A 21126-nucleotide genomic window follows, 5' to 3' on the forward strand; every position below is an offset into this window, starting at 1 on the left:
TTTTGGACCTTGGCTGGTATTTTCCCAACAGAAGAAGACGCAAAGTGAAAACTGAAGCTCATTCCTGCAGGAAAATTGTAGCCGCAGAAACATTCAGAGTTGGTGGGTACATAGGGACACACATGATGAATGCGGCCTTTGCTCCTCCTAAGGAAAAACAGGAGGGCCTCAAGAGAAACCTCCACCGATGGGCCCCTGCACACACCAACACAATAGGAATGTTGTGTAAGGCAGTAGTGAAGGCCCCTAATCCTTTTACACCATGACAACTACCAGAAAAAACTACATCCACTGGCAAATCGCACATTTGACCAACAGCGCACATACACACACACTCTGAAGCATGCAACAGAGGAAGCATCTTATGAGTAGTAACTCCTGCATCCTTCCTATTTTCTGTGAATGGAAGCAACTTCAAACAGCTCAAAACTTTACGTAACAGTGCAGGTATCTTTCCTACCAAATAAAATTAGTCCCAGTTTTTATTTCCCTTTCTGTGCCGGGTTAGCCTGGCCATCGCCTTCCTTTGCAATTACGCTCGTTTGTAATCTCCCTTCGTTTGGGCTTTCCCCCACTGTGTTGGATTGCTCAGTTAGAATTTCCTCCGGACCAATCAGCGAACAGGAGGTGTGATGATGATGTTGATTTTCTGCTGCGTTTTAAAATTGTAGTCTGCAATGGCAGCGGTCCATGTTGGCCACTCTTCCAAATATTGATTTAAAACTAACATCCATCTCATTTGCCTCTGCACTTCTCTCTTCGCAGTGGAGCGTGGTTCACAGTGGAGGCAATTTCGGGTAAGCTTCATAGCGCAAGAACTCTTACATCACCAACAAATGTTAGAGACTGGGTAAAAATTAAAAACTTCCAACAGTACGCAATTTTTTTCTCAATAGCTGAACGCCCAGACTCTCTGCACAAAGCAAAGCGTAGAACAAGGAGCTGGTTTTTACCAGGCTAATGCTAGGTATAGATTAATGAAGACATTGCTCAGTTTTATGCCAATCAGGCCCCAATGGCTGATTGGTCGGTGGGAAACCAAACATCCAATCCTCTTTCCAATCAGTGAATGCACCACACAAGACGTCACACTGACAACAACACTCTTTAGTCCAGAAGTTGCTACTGATGTAAGAACACTTCTTTAGCCATTTTCAAAGTCTGTAAGCTTCAAATGAGGTCAAAGGTCAACAGCGTGTAAAACAGCATGCTCGTTCTGTTTCTACTAACTACTGAACCCACATAACCTCTCCCGTGTGGCAGACCTGCCTCCGCCATCTTTGTTTGAGTGTGAGCAGACTAAAGATGGCTGACGGGGTGAGTGGGGAAGCCAGAAGAGTGTGTGTTTGTGGGAGGGGGGGGGGGGTGCGCGTGCGTGTGTCTGTGTGCGAGCACGCAAGAGGGTGAGAGGTCTCAGCCAGCCTGATCCTCACGGCTGTTGACCACATTAATCATGTTGCTGTGAGAGAGAGGCTGAGTGTGTGTGGTGGGAGCTGGTCCCTTATGTCCCTCTGAGAGCGTGTGTGTGTGCGTGTGTGTGTGTTGCTGCACTTGACTGCTCCTATCAATTCAATTTCATTTCTCCCTCAACTCCCCTCTTTTCTGCAGGCATCCCCCATCCCCCTACCACAGAGCTCCGTAGGCTCTCTTCCCTGTGTGTGTGATGGACTGCTGAGAGCCTAATGAGGTCCCTCCCACCCCTTTGGCTTTTGGTGACTGTGAAGTGTGTGTGTGTGTACGTAGGGGGAAGGGAGAGCCAGAGGTGACAGGTTGGTTATGTACTTCTTACATTTTGCCTCTCAGCTATCCTCTTTCCTGCCTCCTGTCACGTCTTCCTTACTTCACACATCCTCTCGCCCCACCCTCTCCCTCCAGTCCCTCACATCCTCCCCTCCGTCTCCTTTTGCTTCCTCTTCTCACCCATCCCATCCCATCTCTGCCCTGTCCTCTTTTTTCTCATCCTCGCCTCCTGTTCTCCTATCCCTCTTCCCTCCGCAGTCATCTTACCATTCATTTGGCGGTGAGACGCCAGCCTAATGGGCCATAGCAGGCCTTCTCCACCAGAGAAACCACACAGAGTGCTGTTATTAGCAGCGAGGGAGAGGCAGGGAGGACGAGCAAAGGGAAAAAGGGATGCGAATCGTGGAAAACGCAGCACAATGCTGTGCCCTGAAATGAGAAACTGGAGATATTTGTTTCAAAGTTCAAGATCCAATCCAATGAGATTAGCTATATCTCTACTGTACCAATTGCAGCCTTGATGGCTTCGGGAAGAAGAGGCCGTCAATAGAGCAGCGTGACCCAGCAGGCCCTCTTAGGATAGATGGGTGAGTCAGAATAAGTGGAAAGCCTACGCATCGCATGAAATGCAAGAAAAATAAATTGTTGCGCTGTGACTGATTTAAGGAGGCACAATCAAACATTCGATATGACTAAACGGCACTCAGAAAAATAAAAATCTCAATCGTAGTTTGAACAAGCTGTTAAGAGCTCCAATCTATAGCTACAGCAATAAATATTCACCTTGGTCTAATAATAAATCAGAATTGAAGACAAGGGGAAAAGAAGAATTTTCTTTGTTAAAAATGCCAAAGGTAAACAAAAGAAAGAGAAAAAAAAATCTTTGACAGATATCTGTAGCAATATGTCAGTCAATATATCTGAGCAATATGCTCAGGTGACAGGACAAGACAACACATCATGTTATGCAACAAGTAGAACTACAATGTTTTTGGGAAAGGTAAAAAGGATTCACAGTCGTTTCATTTGGTTTTACATAAGAGAGAACAAGCCTCACAAATTACAACAGGGTGGAAAATGCTCCTGCTCAGGTTTAAGCAGGCAATACAGCGCCATTCTGACACTTCTCATACTCAAAGGTGGGCCAAGTGATAGAAAAGAGATTAAAATGTTTAGCTTATGTGTATTTTTCTTTTTTTACAACATAGAAATACAGCAGTGTGGAATCACCCATTTCAAGTTTGATCAACACAAGTTCAAACTCAGAGTTTTTATGTTAGCCCTCTAATGAAACTAAGCTATGAAACAGATGCTAACTTTTATCCCTGCTAGCAGCTAAATGTCGCCAGCTCTAATATTCTCAGTGTTTACGCCACTTCTTTTTATGATTTTGTTACCAATTACCTAAAATCTTACAGAAGTCTGAATTAGCCAATTCTCTCAACATGAAATAGCAACTCAAGAACAACTTCCTTTTGGACTTCAAAATAAGGATCTCAAACAAAAACACAGAGCATTCAGCTAAAAGCACACACCTTTACGTTCCCAGCCCATAATATTAGCTGAGGCTTACATTACCAGACGAAACAATCAAGTAGCACTTCACGAGCCAGACCTCGCTTTTGAGGAGGGCATGAGATCTACGCTACGCTCTCCGACTTCGGTGTTTCTACTACTTGCTACTGTAGATGCATCAAAAATGCTCGACTGCGCAGTGGATAAATAAATTTCAAAATCCAACTCAAGTTTCCCTTCCCCCGTCAACATGACTGTCCAAAAACGCTCGAGAAATATGAGCAACTCTGCACCTGTAACAGAAAGAACAGCAATACTTCAGGGCACAATAGAACATTAGTGGCTATTCAATGTGTGCCTATAGCAATTGACCGAGTCGTAATGACCACTTCCGTAAAGAAAAATGGGAATGGCTTAGGCGTTTAAGGACATTTGACGATGGGGGGTGGGGGAGAATTTAAAAATGTGCTCTGGTCACGTTTCAGTCTCACACAAAGGAGGACTTTGAATTATTCAGCCACACAGAACTACCAGGACCATTTGCTAATGCACATCGACAGTCTGAATCACTATAACAGGCAACTTGGACTCCAATTGATATGATTATTCATACTTTTAGCACTAAGTGCTTCCTTTTAAACCTTTATTCACACATTTGGGGGAGAGAGGATGGCAGAGATGAAGAGAGGCAACCAGCACCAGAAAGAGAAGAACCTCCGCCACCTGGAAATTCACTTCACTTTGAGAGGTCCCCATTGGGGAATCTCACGTTTGTTTGTTTTTTACACTTGAATACAACATTAAATGTCAGCACAATTAAAAAAAACTATCTACATAATGACATAGATTCTTATTCTATAGAGAGAGAAAAATATTTATCTTTTTATGCGTTTCCTGAGATCAAACTCGAGTAAAAGGTATGGAAATGGTTTTTAATCCAGATATAATCCACATTTCACTCCTCATCAGTTTGGATCTGTCGTGAAGGCCTCTCTCCGTGCTGCTCAGATTTAGACTACAATGTGTTGCACACACTCGCTGCAACACACAACCCCTGTGCGTATTCGTACAGACGGGGAACAAAAAGACTATCTGTGCCTGAAATCTATGATCTGTGACGCCCCATTCGAATGCAAGATGGGCAACACATTAAAGCACCAAATTTGCACCGGTCGGAGGAAAGACGGAAAGCATATTAGCATATGGACCAACATCCAACCCGGATGGGCCGACACAAAGTGCAGCTTGCTCAGTGAGGACATAAGGAACGTTCAGGTTTTAAAGCAAAGTTGTTGCTACAGTGCTACTGCTAATTGGACCATGTTATCACATTACAATGGCGGCGGGTTTTCGTAACGACATCCAAGATAAAGGAAGAAAGACTTGAAAATGTATAAATGGCATTATTTTAACAATTTCTTCTCAATGTTTCATGGAAAAATGCCATACTGACTATTGATTTTCGTGTCGCACTAGAGATAAGGATTATATTTTAACTTCATTTTTTAAGAATGGGCATTTACTGATACAAAGTGATAATCTAACTCTGCCCTCCTTACTTTTCTTGATATCAGGTCAGAGTTTCTGTAGAACAGCATCAATAAGAGCCTTCAGCATGGGGTTACCAGAGCTACCGACATGTTCTGACCACACATGAAAACGCCAAACTTATCTATGATTTCTAATGAGGATGCAGGATACTGGATTTTTGGTCAATATCTGACATGTCGATATGCTAAAACTCATTTGGCCTACAACCAATTCCAACACCGATATTTATTCAAAGCTTGTAGAATGGACTGCAGGTGAATTTTTTTTTTTTCCACGGCTATCCGCTCTCTCGCTTTCCCTATTGGCCACCATGAACTGATCGTAATGGAGGTTCTTGAGATGGTTAGTTAGGTTCAAAGTGTTGTAGGACTTCGTTGTCGCTCCTCCTTGCATCGTTGATGCTGAGCAGTCATTGCAAATAGCAGTTATGCAATCAGTTTCTGACACGTTAAAAAACTTCCACACACCGGGCGTGCTGTGGTGGCGTAGGGGATAGCGCGACCCACATTTGGAGGCCTTGAGTCCTCGATGCGGCCGTCACGGGTTCGATTCCCGGACCCGGCGATATTTGCCGCATGTCTTTCCCCCTTCCTGTCAGCCTGCTTTCATATAAGGGACACTAGAGCCCACAAAAGACCCCCTGGGGGGAGAAACAAAAAATCTTCCACACCGCTGACATTTTCACTTGGTCCAGCTCTCAGATTAGGTCGTCGCGGGAATGGCCGATGTCCAATATTAAATTTTACGGCTGATACCGATACCATGCCAATAATATTGTGCATCCCTGGTTTCTAAAGGTAACAGCTGACTGAATGGGTGGGTTTATTTAGGGAGTATGCAAATTTGGAAAGTTTCTATGGAATATAAGGAAACTTATGTTACATGCACATAAGTTTTCTGGGACCCTGGACTACTGATACCACACATTAGAGCCCAAGGACTATGCACAGTGAAGCTTAATACAATACTTGTATTATGGTATTACTCTTTAAGTTGCCCATATCAAAGGCTTACAATATACAAAAATGGCATTTTGTAAAGTGTTTGGATGGATGTGATTCAGTTTGTACAAGTTACTCTACATTTGCAGTTAATTCCTAGAAATATCAAGGAAGGTTTTTAAATTTTGTATATTTAAAAAAAAAAAAAAAATTTAATTCTTGGAAAATTCAGTTTATCAACTATAATATTTTATCAAGAAACTAAAACCACAGCTCAGACAGGTAAACATTAATAAAACAACTATTTTCTCTTCTTTTTAAGTATTTAATTCCCAACTTTTAGACCATCTTAAGGCTCCCCTAGTGCGGACAAGGGCGTGCTTTCATATTTTAAACTGTGCATAATGAAATCTGGCATTTTAAAGTTTGCATTTCTCGTTCACATTTTTTTTTCTAACCATATCATGTGTCGGCCTCTGCTTTAGTTGGGTTTTGCATTTCAAATGACGCCCTGTTTCCCTGCATGTTTGCTAATTTTTCTTCTTTCTCCCAACATTTGTTAGGCAATCATAACCAAATCGGAGAATAATAAGCCGGTCTGAAAGCCTGTCCCCTTTCCAATCCGGCCTCTCTCAAAGACGTGAACTGAAGGCGTGCAACAAACACGGTAAACACACACTCACACACTCAAAAAGCTAATAAAAGACAGGTGTGGAGCAGCGCAATAACCGAACAAGGGAGGCTGTCGGCTTCAAGACCTAAAAGAACAAGGATGCCATTGATCTCTGCTGATTACTGCACAAACACAGGAGATAGGTAGGCCAAAGAAACATGAAAGGTGGTGTAAAACTGTATTTGTTTGCTCTGGGTTTGTCTTTCATACACACTTTGGGGGTGAAAAGATGCTGAGCTGTAGAGAGCTGAGCAAACTGTACCAGCGGCAGGAGGGGAAACGGCACTTTTTTCTTGCTGCAGCAAACAAGGCTGAGACGGCAACTGTGGCTGAAACACCTGAGGTCAGGTCTAAAACAAAGAGCACAAACAGCAGAGGGAAGCCTGTGTGTGGAAGAGGACGGATCGAGTCACGGTGTATTAAGGCATAAAGTTCTTAGAGTCAAAAAGCGTAATTATATTGACTTCTCTGCAGTGACGGCAGTGGGAAGTGCGCGCGCACCGTACCGAGCAGAAAACAGAAGCGAGTAAAAGCAGGACGAGCAAAGTTAAAACCAGATCCAAGAGAAGACAAAACTACGACGGATGACTTCTGTTTTCTTTGCTGCGCTAAAGCAACGGCGTCCAAACTTTTTTGCCATGCGTGGCCAGAAGAATAACCAGAAGCCGGAAAACACGGAAGTGGAAAAACGTGCGCGTTTTATTTTTACTTGCCCAGAAATAAACCAACCAAATTTTAAAAGAAAAAGCCAACAATGTAGTTTTAAGTACTAGTTGTTAAAGGAACAACACAGTTATTTATTCTATTTTTTTTTTGGCTAACGGTTTGATGCCTACTCATGCAGGACAATTGTTTTATCATTTAGCAAGGAACATTTTGACAAGTAATGATTTAAGGTCTTTAACATATTCCGTTCAAGAAAGTTTGGTGACAGGACTCCAATAATTACCTTTCAATTGAAAGTTCTCTAATTTTATTTTTGTTTAATCAGTGGTCAGATAAATGTGAATAAAAGCAGCTTAAATGGAATTAAGGCATAATTCAAAGATAAAATTATTTGGACCTTTTTGACCACTCATAACTGTAAATAATCAAAAATATTTAACAAGAGAAATACAACAATATACTGGGTTTCATCCAGAAAACTTGCTAAGTTGACAGGAAATGTAACATATTACTGGGCAATTATGTTACTGGAAGACATTCTCAACAATTCCTAAACCCACAACGATAGAATCTAAAAAACAAATATGCATCGCTTTAATTACCGTAAATGTGATGCGAGAGGGAAGGGTGAAATGTCGATGTAAAAAAAAAAAAGGAAAAGAAAAGAAAGAGGAGTGAATTACAAAAGCAAAATATACACAAAACAAAAGGAGAACCTGTTTCTTTCTTCCACACCAGCAGAAAAATATTCAAATTCTTGCTCTGATAAATCAAGGTTATGTCAAAACTGCAGTTTCACATCTTGGGAATTTCACCATTTAACCGTCAGTAAAAATCAAGCGGGAGCAACAATGAGAATGAAAGGACTGCCTTTATGCTTTGTGTGTTTTGCGCGAGCGAACGTGGTCGATAAGCAAAAATGTTGGATTAACGATTTTACATAAGGAAATTGTGCAGTCCCGCGTTTGTGTGCGTGCAGGTGCGGCCGCCGTTGAAGAGCTTAAAAAACATAAAAAATAATTTAAAAAAACAATCAGCGCTTCTTCCTAATGGCCTCATCTCTCACAGGCCTCTGAGAGCTAGCAAGAATGCAGGGATGATTTGTTTCAGCGATTGCCTCTTTTTGAGCTCGGCCGGCGTGGAATTAATTACGCTGATTAAATATCTGTACCCACACCTCCCCACCCCCAGTTCTGTGAGTCGGAGAGCAGCTGACCGGTAGAGTGTGGCTGAGAGCTAAGTGGGCAAAATGCAGACACTGGCATGTTGGTGAACAAACAGACTCTTCAGGAGAACTTCACCGTTTGGTACCGAGTTACAGTTACAAGTGTGACACGTAAAGCTCTCGTCGGTTCAAAGACTGCCCTTAAAAAAAAAACTTTCAGCCCTTTTTTCTTGCTTTTACAAATGAATCAGGTTCAACAAAATGTGGATTTATACAAAAAAAAAACCTTTAAAGTGAAAACTGATTTCTGACAAATGAAAATATTTTCCATAAAAATAAATGTTTGCATGACCAGGTCTGTCAGGTTGAGTCCTGCCACAAGTTCTCTATCAGACTGAAGTCCGGGCTTTGACTAGCCCACTCCGGAACATCCACTGGATGTTAACAGCAGATGGAGGATTTTCCTATATTTTGCTGCATTCGTTTTACCTTCTACCTTTACAAGCCTTCTGGGGCCTGCTGACGAGAAGCATCCCCGCACCATGATACCACCACCACCGTGCTTCACAGTGGGGGACGGTGTGTTTGGTGTCCGCTAAACATAGCGTCTTGTCTTGTCTGATGTCCAAAATGCTCAATTTGTGTCTCATCAAAAAAAGAAAAAAAACTTTCTTGGGAGACCAAGGAGTCTCCCACATGCCTTTTGGTAAACTCATCTCAGTTACTCAAGCATGTAACTCCTTCATCGTAGTCATGGTGACCTGGTCTCCTTCTTGCGCGGTCACTGGGTTAGTAAGGACGGCCTGATTATATTCTTTCCATTTCCAGATGATGGATTTAAGTCAACTCCAGGGGATGTTCAGTACCTTAGATTTTTTTTTTGTATCCATCTCCTGACTTATGCTTTTCAATAACATTCTCTCTGGTTTGCTCAGAGTGTTCCTTTGTCTTTTATGCTTTAATAGTAGCCAGAAACACTGATTAACCAGTGAATGAACCTTACACACACTTAACACTCCAACCACATGAGACACACTCTGCACTCAGCTGACCTCCATTTCACTAAGTGTGAGACTACAAGCACCAGTTGGCTGGACCTTTATCAAATTAGGTCAGACACTGTAAATTTATCAGCATCATGCATTTTTATTTGTCTTTTTTTTTTTGTGGAGAAATAAGTTTTCACTTGCTTCATAGGTCCAATATTATTGCAACTTCATATTTCTCAGACACAAGGTTCATCCCAGAATACGTGTCAAGAACAAGAGGTCCCAGACAAAGACCGCAAGAACAAAATATGTCATGTAGTGCGGGTACAAATCTAAATTGTTGTATACTTTTGTCCAGTTGGGTAAATCTATGATTTGGCTGGGGAAATGAGCAGCACGTTGAGGCTGAAAGCTCAGCTGTGGATCAAAAGCTCAAATGCTTGGAGGTATTCAGAAATTAGAAACTTCTCTTGGCTGTAGACACTTGTGGTACATTATTAGAGATTGGAGATTTCACGTGATTTTATTGTAGTATAAGCAACTCTATAAAAAAAATTAAGAAAAAAAATCTATTTTTGGCTTAAATTATTCAAAATAATGCATGAACATGAAGACGACCGAAGCCGAGGTTCGGCGGATGGAAAATCAAAACGTTCTGAATCCTCCTGGCGACGCTTTGTCAACTTTAAACTGAAGTTACTCACCGTTACCCAGAAGCGCATGAGTCCACATCCCGACAGTGTGGAAACACTGCCGAGTTGCAGCCGGCAACCGCTTGACCTCAGAGTCATGACTGATTATTCCCAGCTTCCTCCTGTTAAAAAACCCCACTATGACGAACTGAACCAGAAGGCAGAAACACGGAGGAAACCTCTTAAAAAGGCGCCATTCAAACAAACTAACAAGCCTTTACAGCAAAAAATGCCCAAGGACGCAATCAGATCTTAGTCTGAGCGGTTAGTGATGCCGAGTAGGAGAAGCAAACATCCAAGAGACGAACAGATACAAAAAATAAATAAATACAGAGACACAAATTTTGTAAGAGGAGACAAAGTTTGCAAAGCTGAGATGAAAAGTAAACAGTGTTATTCAGGAGTGGAGACTCCAGAGAGGAGGAACGATGGGAGATGAGGCAACCGAGGATGAGCTCTCTGCCTTCGGTCTGAGTCTAATCACAAGATGCTTTTAAAAAGAAAAAAAGAAAAACCAAAGGGCAGACGAACACCAGAGGTTTGGAAGACTTTCTGCAAACGAGGAACCCCGCGGCCATCCTGCCAGGATATTATTACATCCCGGCAAATGCTGGCAAGACAGGTCGGCTCTCCAAACGCTTCATCAAACTAAAAAAAGACAACAAAACGGCCCTCTTTTTAACGAGGGTTTAACAGTGAACAATAACCTCGACCTTTTAAGGTTTGGAGACAGTTTTGTGAGCGTCTTTTTGCACTTTGCAACTTCGGCATTATGCCTCACTACATCGGAGTCGCCGAGGTTTCAGAAAGCGTCAGTAGACACCCGGAACAGCATTAACGTCTGAGACGGCGACAAGCGCATAGACCCGATGACCCCCGACGCGCTCCCCCCACTACTACCCTATCTGTCTGTGAACAAGGGTTTTTTCTACAGCTGGGTAACAAAGCATGACCCAATAATCCTAACGCTTGACTCAAAGCTGAGGAACCCCTCCAGCCCCACCCTCACGCCAGTTATATCCCTTCCTCCTGCTCTCTGAGGATTTTATAAGAGCTCTGGTAAAGGGGAGGAGACGGCGGGGGGACTGTGGATATGTGTGTGTGTGTGACAAAAACAATCACGCTTTGCTTTGATTATTCTAATTATGACTTGAGGGTAGGAGTGGATTATTAAGAACACATGGGCCAACGAGTCGCTGATGGGCTTATGTTCCTCCGATCCGTCTCTATCGCGGTTGAAAGAGGCCGACGTATGGAGACCTTTGCCCGGAATGCGAGCGAGGGCGGAGGGCAGCAATAAGAAACATGCTCAGCCAAATCATTTCTGTGCGGCTGACGCATACAAAGACGCCTTTGATGATAAAGACGCGCTTATGTGACTCGTTTTGATTTCATTATTACTCATCTGGGCTAAGGTGCCGACTTTAAAAGCCAACAGAGTCGAGCTGCTGGAGACAACCGAGCGGCTAACCGCCATCCCCAGAGTTTGTTTTAAGCTACATCTGTTTTTTGTTTGTGAAACCTGCTAAAAAAATATAATAATAATAATAAAAAATCTAAACAGACTGTAGAATCTGGCTGGAGGCGCTGCAGTTCTGAGAAACCGGAGCAAAGGGCTAGTCAAAAGATGAGCATGGGTTTGCAGGGAACTGGAGCTCCTGCTTTGCTTGTGATAGCTGTGAGGAGCAACGAAAAAATAACTAAGTGAACCCATGATAGACAACCCTGTGGGCTCCTGAGAGGGAAATCAAGACGAGTCAAAGTCTTCCGTAAACATATTGGACGTCTAGTTTTAAATGGAGCCATGTCTACGTCAATAAAGAAGCAAACCATTAGCTTTAACGGATGAATATCCGTCTTCTTCAGTGTATTTCCTTTCTCATATGTCATCATCCAGCCACTTTCACAGCAAAGAATATTTCCCAAGCACCCTAAAAGCTATACAAAGCCTAACAATTAATAAAAATGTTGTATCCACTTGTTACAACCTTATCGCTTCAATTTGTACCTGTAAACAAACTATTTTTACATGGATGCACTTGAATTAACATCAGATATAGTGGGCAGGTAGGTAACTTGATCACCAATTGAGAAAAACCTTTATAAGAATCTTAACATTTCTAATTTATTTACTCTATGTACTATATTTCCATTCATTTTGGTCTTTGTTTTGACCAGCTGACGTGTGAAATCTTCCAAATAAACCTCCAAAGAAACCAAACTGACGTTCCTCCAACACGTACATGTCACTTATTGGTCAGAATATTTTCCACTTCGGGTAGAGTACGGCAAATGACATTAATCGTCAGTCAAAGCGAGTACAAAACATCTTTATGTTGGACGTCAACTATCCTCTGGCACACCATTTCTTTTCATACTTAAAAAGGCTGGGTGCAAAATGACCAAAACGCCAAGAGATCCAAATGACCGCCAACTGATTTGATGCCTGTATTGTTCTGAAAACAAGATTTGCCTCTGTTGAGATGGAACCTCGTGCTTTCTTGGCTGACGTGCCCTTGATTTAAAGCCATGAAAACATAGTTAATTGGTGGAGTGTGCAGCCTGCTTAGTCAGACCAAAATAAACTAAAACAAACATTGTGCAATACGCTAACCACCAGCACTTCCCACCTTGTTATCACATACAGGCAGACTGCAAAACCTACACTGAAAAGAACAAACTTTTAGTTGTGGTCTGGGAATGAGATGATCTAAGCTTCTCATTCTCACAGTTCTACATCTAAACTAATTTGGATAACATGTTTTATCCTTTGTTTTTTTTTTATTTAAAAAAAGCAACAATTACTCCTACCGCAGCTAAACAAAGCTATTACAGTAACAATTAAATATCACATGTTATTGGTATTTTCATCTTAAGCAGAAACAACAACAATTTTAAATAAAGTTGTTAGTATTAAATTTAACTGCTTATTTTGCAAAAGCTAGTCACTTTTTTCCAGTATGCTGCCTGTGGAGTGACACAACAACAAGCTAGCTTTTCAGGTAGCAACCCTGCAGTCCTCTTCTAAACAGATGTTTCTTGTAGCTAACCAGCTCTAGTTTTAAAAAAAAGAGCGAGCTATGGGGTGTTTTCAAGTACCAACACTGTTACTGTCTGTAATTGTAACAAGCAAAAAAAAAAAAAAAATGGCTGAAAACGTTGCTCTCTGAATGAGCCTTGTTTCAGCCAGCTGACAGACGAGTGTAGCAACAGCTAGCAGAGGGGAAACTCTGCATTACTCCATAATGCTAACACTTTACTGACGCTAAGCTGCAAGTACCTCCGCACATACTGAACTTGCTGCTGCTACTACACCTAAATTTCCCTTCTGTGTCACTGGAAAGGATATCTCTAGGTTGTCCGTTACATAACCTAAGTTTTTTTTGTGGTTTGGGAAATGGCAACATTTTAAATAAGTGAAAAAACCCTAACATGTCACTAGTTATTTGCTGACAGAAACAATTAAAAGTATCCAAAATCACCAGAGGAGCGGATACCATTTTGATGTAGAGCTTTTTGATGTAGATTCGTCCACACTGCCTCACCTGCTTCAGGCACAGGAAGTGGTTATGTAAGCAATCAACTACAGGGCAACCTTAGCTTTGCTCCACTCCAAACTCTTGCACAACACTGGAAAGGATCAAACTTGCAATAACTAACGAGATCAAGCCAGACCGCATTCCAAAACAAACCTCAAGTTAATATTCTTAAGTCGCTGTTTCGTATTCCCCTATTCCCCCCCTATGGGGCTGAAATCAATGAGCATCTATAAGATGCAATTAGATCCAGCATTTGTGGAGAGAAGGCAGCGGGTACAGTTTAAAGCTTTGCCCCCTCCCTCCTGATACCTCAGAGCAACATGAAACCCCCAGAAAAGCTCCAGCGGCTCTCTCACCATATGGCCAGAGCAGCAGCAGCAGCAGCAGCAGCAGCAGAAGAAGAAGAAGAAGAAGAAGAAGAAGGGGGAGCTAAAAGAAAATCCTCCTGGTAACCATATAAAGACTGTTTCTGACTATCCGTCGGTTTCATGCCACCAATTTCCCTGATGTCTGGGGTTTCAGTTTGTTTGTTGCTGAGCATGAAGAGGAGGTGGAGGTGGAGGGGGGAGAGGAAGGAGCTGAAGCTTTGCGGAATGGCCCTTTGTTTGAAAGCAGCCTCTCTCTCTCTCTCTCTCTCTCTCTCTCTCTCTCTGCAGCGCTGGAAATGCGAGACGCTTATCGATCATTTCAACTGGAAAGCCTTTGTGCTGCGCGCGGCTCGGAGCGCTGCGGACGAGCGCACCGATTAGGAAATATAGATGTGACACCGCAACAACTGGGTTAACTTTAATTATGCCATCACAATAACTTCCAATGAAGGTGGTGGGTGTTTTTTTGTTGTTGTTGTTTGTTTTTGTTACATGCAGGCGACGAAGCGCTCTTTGTCCATCCAGCAGATAAGCAAAAACCGGAAGAAAAGAAAAATCTGAGGGGGGGATTTATTTATTTATTTTTTTTCTCGGATTAACCCCGGATTAATCATAATAAGGGGGACCCGATAACCGCCTTTGTTTCCATCCTAAGCCACTCTCAACCGAAGTCGAGCTGAGAAAAAGTAATTTGCGAAACTACAAAAATAAAAAATAATAAAGCCCCGACGCTCTTACGTCGGTTGCTTTTGTATCCGCGTCTGTCAGCTCTCCTCCTCCTCCGCCGCCTCCCCCCTCTTCATCGCCGGGGTTGCGGCTCCGGACGGCGCCGGTCGAGGACACCCGGAGAGGAAGAGAGGCGAAAAAAGAGAACGCCTTCCGCTGCTGGAAAAGCAAGCCCCAAAAAACAAAAACAAAACAAAACAAACAAAAAAACAGCAAAGTGAGCCTACAGGATATAGAGGTAGCCTACAATAGGAAGCCCCTTTAATTTTTAAACAGCAGCTGGTCGGCTAAGCTGGCGAGCAGCAGCTGCTGTATCTTCGTTTCATTTCCCCACTCTTGGCTCAAACTTCGACCGTAGTTGTCTCGTTTTATGTCTGCTAAGCGAGAACCAAAACACGAAGCATGTGCGGTCCGAAATGCGTCCAAAGTTGACGCTTTGCGTACTTTCTGCGATAGCGGAAAAACTTCCATCAATCATCCAGCAGGAACTCGGAAACACTCCTCGGTTTGTGTGCCAACAAATTATTTTTTTTTTTTGTTAAATACTTTATACTCCACTTACCGACTTGCAAAACATTTTCCACACAGCCGTTTTCCAGCAGCCTAATTCCCCGTCGGAAAGGGAGTCCGTCTCCCGTGCCCACTACTCCAGCTGCCCCCACGGCAGCCGCTGCACCAGCGGTAGATCCTGCGCCTCCACCGGCGTTTGAAGCTCCGGACCCCGTCCCCCCAGTCCCAGCGGCGGCCGCCAACGGACCTTCCTCGCCGGCCACCCTGCACTGAAACGAAGAGTACATGCATATCTCCTTTTCGTTGCGTGGGAAAGACCAATAGACGATACGGCGCTGGACGGGCTCCGGGATCCGCTCGAAGCGCTCCTCCACTCTCTCAAAGGCCCACTTTTCCGCTACCGCTTTAGCGGCGCAGTCCAGGAGAGACTCCGGGGAGCGATACCGGGAGCCGGGCGAGCCGCTGCCGTGCCCCGGCCCCGGCCCGGGACCTCTGGGTGCGGGGCGGAGGCAGGGTCGCTTGCTTGCTGGTGGTAAGGAGAGAGGAGGATGAGGCGGCTGTTCTCTGCGTCCTTCCGCCATGGTGAGCCGATCTACACTGACGAGACGGACGGTGTGCGGACACCGCGCAGGAAGCCGAAACACACGCTGTCTAACGACACACACACACACACCCACACACACACACACACACACACACACACTGAGCGTTTCACTGTACGACCAAACAGGGTTTTCAGAGGGACTTCCGTTCGCAGCCTTCAAAATAAAACATTCTGTTTCCATCTAGAAAAAAGTGCATCTTTTAGTATTTCCTTTTTACGTTTTGTCACGTAAACAACCAAAAACTTAAAATTTTATTTCAATGAGATTTTATGTGATTGGCAAAGACAAAGTAACATAAGTTGTAAATAAATGAATTGTTTGAGAAGTTTTGCAGATTTAGACGCACTGTGTACCATTCAAAGTAGGCCATTGTTCTGTCAGAGAGGTCGGAGAGATTAGGGAACTCATTTAGGTTAGTTTGTTTAGGGTCACTGTCTCGTCTTAACTTTTTTGTTTTCTTCGTGGATACTCATATTTAGTTCCGTCCACAGCCGGCACAAGCCTTTTTTGGGGCCCTACGCAGATTTTAATTTGGGGTCCCTCATACCAACATGTCAAAACTAGATACTTCATCATTCTTATGCCTGTATCATACCTACTGCTATTAGTGTCATTTGTGAGTAGCTTACACTGCAAAAACACAAAAGCTTAAGTATTGTTAGTCTAGCTTTTAGTGCTAATATCTTATGACACTTGAAATAAGACAAATTTTACCTCCAGGTAATTTTTAGCAAGACACGGGAGCTTGTTTTAAGTCAATAATTACGTTAAAAAATACTATTTCCACTGGCAGATTTTCTATAGAAAAAAAAATCACAACTCCAGCGCCAGTAATTATCCCGTTCCTGTTTAAGACAGATATCTCTGAATATTGTTTACATATTACTTTTTTATCTTTTATTTTAAAATGCTGATGTCTGTATTTCCTGTCCTCCTGCCTTCGTGCCTGTGGCTTAATTGCACTGAGCAGACAGAGAAAGAGAGAGGGAGAGAGAGAGAGAGAGAGAGAGAGAGACTGGGGCTCTGTGGACTGGAGGGAGGTTAAGAACGATGCTTGACACTGACCAACACAATAACAAACCTCTTTATTCTCCAATCAGCGTCTCGTGCACACCATGTAAACTCAAATGTTCCCCCTCCCCCCATGTTTTTTTGTTTGTTTGTTTGTTGTTTTTTTTACAGTAATAGCTTTTGGGGAGAAGAATCGCACAGTGCGCTAAAACCGAATCTAAGGAAAACCAGTAATAATACATCTGAGTGAGTTTTCGCTGGTTTTGATTTTTCCTGTAAAACATGTCTCGTGGCGAGAGTCTGCAGCTCTCGTGTTTAAAATAAATGAAGACAAAAACCAAAAAAACTCTCACTTATCTCCTCTTTCTTGGCACGAGCAAAAGCACTAATGGGCTGAGTTTCTCCTCATGAATGACAAAGTTATTGTTCTGCTAATTTGATTCACACCATTATGTGGCCTATAAATATCAATTACATCAACTCAGCAAATACGCATTGTCTTGAATGGCGGCAGCATGCAGTTTTAAGTCTGCTTCCCACAGCAGGACACAGAGGGTTTAATCTAATACCCAGGCTAGAGGTTTACCTCCCCACCACACACACACTCACCCTCTACATCAGACTGCAACCCACAGCTCATTTACCTGAGGCTAGCTCTGAATGTTAAAGACTTTTAATCTAATTAAGCAGTTTTGTGGTGCAAAGGTCAAAAAGCAAACGGGTTTACAGAAATGCTCTACAAATCAATGCGTCACTTTCATTGAACCGAAGCAAAGTAATCTTTTTTTCTTTTTCTTTTTCCATGACTTGAGCTGAAGTTGTTGGTCCGGCGACTCAGTAAGACAGCAGAAAAGGAACGGTGACCAACAATCCACGTTTAAAGTGAGAATAGTAGAGACTGGAACACGAATCCTGCATGATTTATTATCCACCACATACTGTATATATAAAACTAGTTAACAGCATTGGCTGTGCGACAACAATGCCAAAAGACACTTCTGATCAGCAGTATTATGTGTGATATGGCTCCCCCCTCAGGGCGTCCTGCCATCGGGGGGCGGCACAAGCACTCAAGGGGGAAAGAGAAAAGCCTCCTCTTCGGTCTGGGTGTGCAACGTTTTTAACGTTCCTCCACGTTTTCAGAGTAACATCAAAAATGATGCCTATGCAATATGGCATCACAGCTTTTCTTTTATCCAGGTATCCAAGCAAACATTAGCAGATCTAGAATAGTCCTCAAGGTATCAGACTATTAGGTGTAAAGTTTTTTTTATAATATTTTATTTTGCACTTTGTGTTTTAAATGTTTCCTTGCTGCTGCATACCTAGCTTGAATGCACTAATAGGTGGCTAGCACCACAACGTCTCCGGTTTACAACAAGTTGATGTAAACAAGTTTAACTTTTCTTGTTTCCTTGGTTGTTGTTTTTTTTTGTCTTACTTCTTTCTCTCTCTTTTTTTTGGTGGTTTTTTTAAACCTTACGACAGAACCAAAAAGTAACAACAAACTGAACTCAGCTTATTAAAGTTTAAAGTTAAATTTCAAGACTAAAGTCTTTTTTGGCTTTTGTGTTTGTTTTTAATGCGTTTTATACAATCCAATAGAAAGCAGAATAGAATAGAATAGAAATACGATTTACTGTCCCACAAAGTGGAAATAAATTCAGATGTAACACCATGAATGTGTATTTTCACACAAAATGCTCTTAAAGGATTAAAATGAAAATCAAAACAAGATTAAGTAAAACAAAAAACAACAAATATAATAATATTTATATAAATATTATATATATATAATATTTATATAAATATTATAGTTGTTGTTTAATATTAATATTAATAACAAGCAATAAGCTGCAAAGAACATAAAACGCCAGCATGTTTTGCAGTATTGCTGTTGTCTTTGTGTTTATTCTTGTTGATGTTGTTTATTGTGTTTTTGGTTTAAGTTTTCTTTATTATTTTTAGAATGAACAATAACTCAAACACCCCGTGTTTGTTCTCTTCTTTTTTTTGTCATCTTCTTTTAGTTGATTTGCTCTCCTCTCCTGTTTTTCTTCTCAGGCTTTTTGAACATTGAATACGAGCACAGAAGCGACAATAAACTGCAAACCATAAATAAAATAAAAATAACAGCTAAAACAAAGATGTTCAGACTTTTAATTCATGTCCCAATGGCCAATTAATTTTCCAGCAAGTCACAATAAAAACAAAACAACAACAAAAAAACACCAACAAGAGAGTGGAGCACTAACCAATAACATGTCTAAAACATTTAAAGTGTTTGCTTTTTTTGGGTTGTTTTCCTTTTATTTATCGATTTGTTTGTCTGGTTGTTTATTTATTTGTTAGTTAGTTAGTTTGTTTCTTTATTTTTGTTAGTTTCATGTGCATTTTTAAGCTTTTTGAACAATTAGACAAATGACAGAGGTAACAACAACACGTTAACATTTCCACACACAAAACCCCAAATTTATTAAAACAGCGGAGTTTAGAGCTCCTTTGATATTTTCTCAATCTCTTCCAGTTTCTGGAGGAGAATATCTGCGATTTCTACAGCCTCTTGCTTGTCTGCCTCCGTTTGAGCTCGAAGTTCTTGTTCCTTCTTCAGCTTCTGGTCCATCTCTTCAAACAACGCTTGGAACCGTCTGATTTTTTCCATCTCTGCCTGGACCATGAGTCGCTTCGCCTCTTGGAGCTGGACGTCAGATTTGGGGCTCTCGCGACCGTCTGCCTTGATCACGGGCAAACGCGCCTTGGACAAGTTCTCGATTTCTTCCAGTTTCTTGAGGAGGATCTCGGCAATCTCCACAGCCTCCTTCTTCCCTGCCTTGGTGTGGGCCAACGTGTCTCGCACTCTGTTGATTTCCTGGTTGATTTTCTCACAGAAGACGCCGATGGACTTGACGTGATTGCTGATCTCGGCTTCGGCCTGGAGCCGCAGCTTTCTCTCTTCTCGCAGCATGTCTTCCAGCTGCTGGGTGCCGTCTTTAACTTTCTCGCAGTCGTCCTCTCTGCCCTCCGTTGGTGTCTTCTTGATCTCTTCCAGTTTCTGGAGGGCAATCTCTGCGATTTCCACAGCCTCCTGTTTGTCTGCCTCCGCTCGAGCCCTGAGGTCTCGCTCTTTAATAATTTCTTGGTCCATCTCTTCGGACAGAACCCTCAAAGCTTGAAACTGATTGTCGCTTTCAGTTTCCGCCTGGGCCCTTAGCTCTCTTTCTTTTCCAAGCATTTTCTGCAGCTCCGCGACTTCAGGTGCTTCACCATCCACTGCGGGCCCTTTGGACATCTTCTCCGAACGTTTCAGTTTGTCCTGAAGCACCCGTGCGTTTTCCACAGCTTCCTGTTTCTCATTCTCACCTTGGCGTCTGAGGTTTTTTTCCTCCTGGAGCTCTTTCTGGACTTGCTCCAGCTTCAGCTCAGCCAGCTGCATCTCGAACTTGTGGCTGGCGTCGAGGCGGCTAACGACGTCCTCGTGTTTCTTCTTCAGGCCGCTCAGCTCCTGTTGGTGCTCCTGCATTACGTGGCAACAGGCTGAACCTTTCGGGTTCTTGGCTTCGGCCTGCTGAAGCTTGTCCTTCAGCTCCTGGATTTTCTGCTTCAAGGCCTCGTTCTCCTGGGTCAGCACCCTGTTCCACTTTTGGAAGATGTTAGAAGATTGGCGAGCTCCAGTGCCTTCCATCGTCTTGAGTTTAGCAAGTTTTCGCTTGGTGTAAATGTTCTCTGTTCAATGACCAAATGTTCAAATGTCCCGCAGTTCACTGGGAAAGTGACCTATTGCAAAGCATGTTTCTAGAACATGTTACATCTATGACTTGCCACATGTGACTTGTCTGGAACAGGTCACATGTTCTAAACATGTGACTTGCTCTAGAACAAGTAACAAGTTCTAGACAAGTCACATGTTGTAGACATGTGACTTGTCTAGAACTTGTTACTTGTTCACATACATCATGGCGACATGGCATGTTGACATCATGTCGCCATGTTGACATCATGTCGCCATGATGTCACATGTGGCGACAGTTCCGGGTTCCAGATCCACCAAACTATGGAGGTTTATGAACGAGATTTGAAATTTTCATCACTTTCAGCAGACTGAACACAAAATAAGCGTTGAATAATGGCTTATCAGGAGAAAAATCATTATGAGAAGAGACACAATGCAGGTCATTAGAGCCATTATGAACAGCTGCTGTGTTCGTAACCCCATCGTTAGAATTAGACAATAAAATCAGGTTCTACTTGTTTCTTTGTAGGTTTTTTTCCCCACACAACAGCTTTTCCCATTTTATCTCCACACACCGAACCTTTACATCCTACAAGATACGTGAAATAGAAGTATTATATGTATTCACTAATTAGATAACTGAGGGCAATTGGTTGCACTGGATTTTATTTAGTGCGTCAGAGTGAATGAGGCTGAAAAAGAAAT

At 42.5% G+C, this 21126-nt stretch overlaps 2 protein-coding genes across 3 annotated transcripts in view; both read right to left on the reverse strand.

Moving 5' to 3' along the window:
- Window positions 1-16448, reverse strand: part of zswim5 (zinc finger, SWIM-type containing 5) — a 67787-nt gene extending 51339 nt beyond the window's left edge. For both annotated transcript variants that reach the window (XM_028019709.1, XM_028019708.1), the window contains exon 1: window positions 15128-16448. In XM_028019709.1, the coding sequence (XP_027875510.1) occupies window positions 15128-15860 (733 nt within the window). In that variant the 5' untranslated portion in view covers window positions 15861-16448. The remainder of the gene's footprint in view (window positions 1-15127) is intronic.
- A 2687-nt stretch (window positions 16449-19135) lies between these two features.
- Window positions 19136-20522, reverse strand: LOC114146091 (tropomyosin-like). The gene has a single exon (XM_028019856.1). It carries the CDS (start codon window positions 20371-20373, stop codon window positions 19183-19185), a length of 1191 nt encoding a protein of 396 aa, XP_027875657.1. The 5' UTR covers window positions 20374-20522; the 3' UTR covers window positions 19136-19182.
- Window positions 20523-21126: the final 604 nt, after the last annotated feature.

Source organism: Xiphophorus couchianus, chromosome 6 (assembly GCF_001444195.1).
Source record: "Xiphophorus couchianus chromosome 6, X_couchianus-1.0, whole genome shotgun sequence".
NCBI classification, from domain to species: Eukaryota; Metazoa; Chordata; class Actinopteri; order Cyprinodontiformes; family Poeciliidae; genus Xiphophorus; species Xiphophorus couchianus.

Coding starts and splice junctions, on each gene's coding strand:
- LOC114146091 (XM_028019856.1), bottom strand. CDS start 20,373: ATGGAAGGCACTGGAGCTCGCCAATCTTCTAACATCTTCCAAAAGTGG.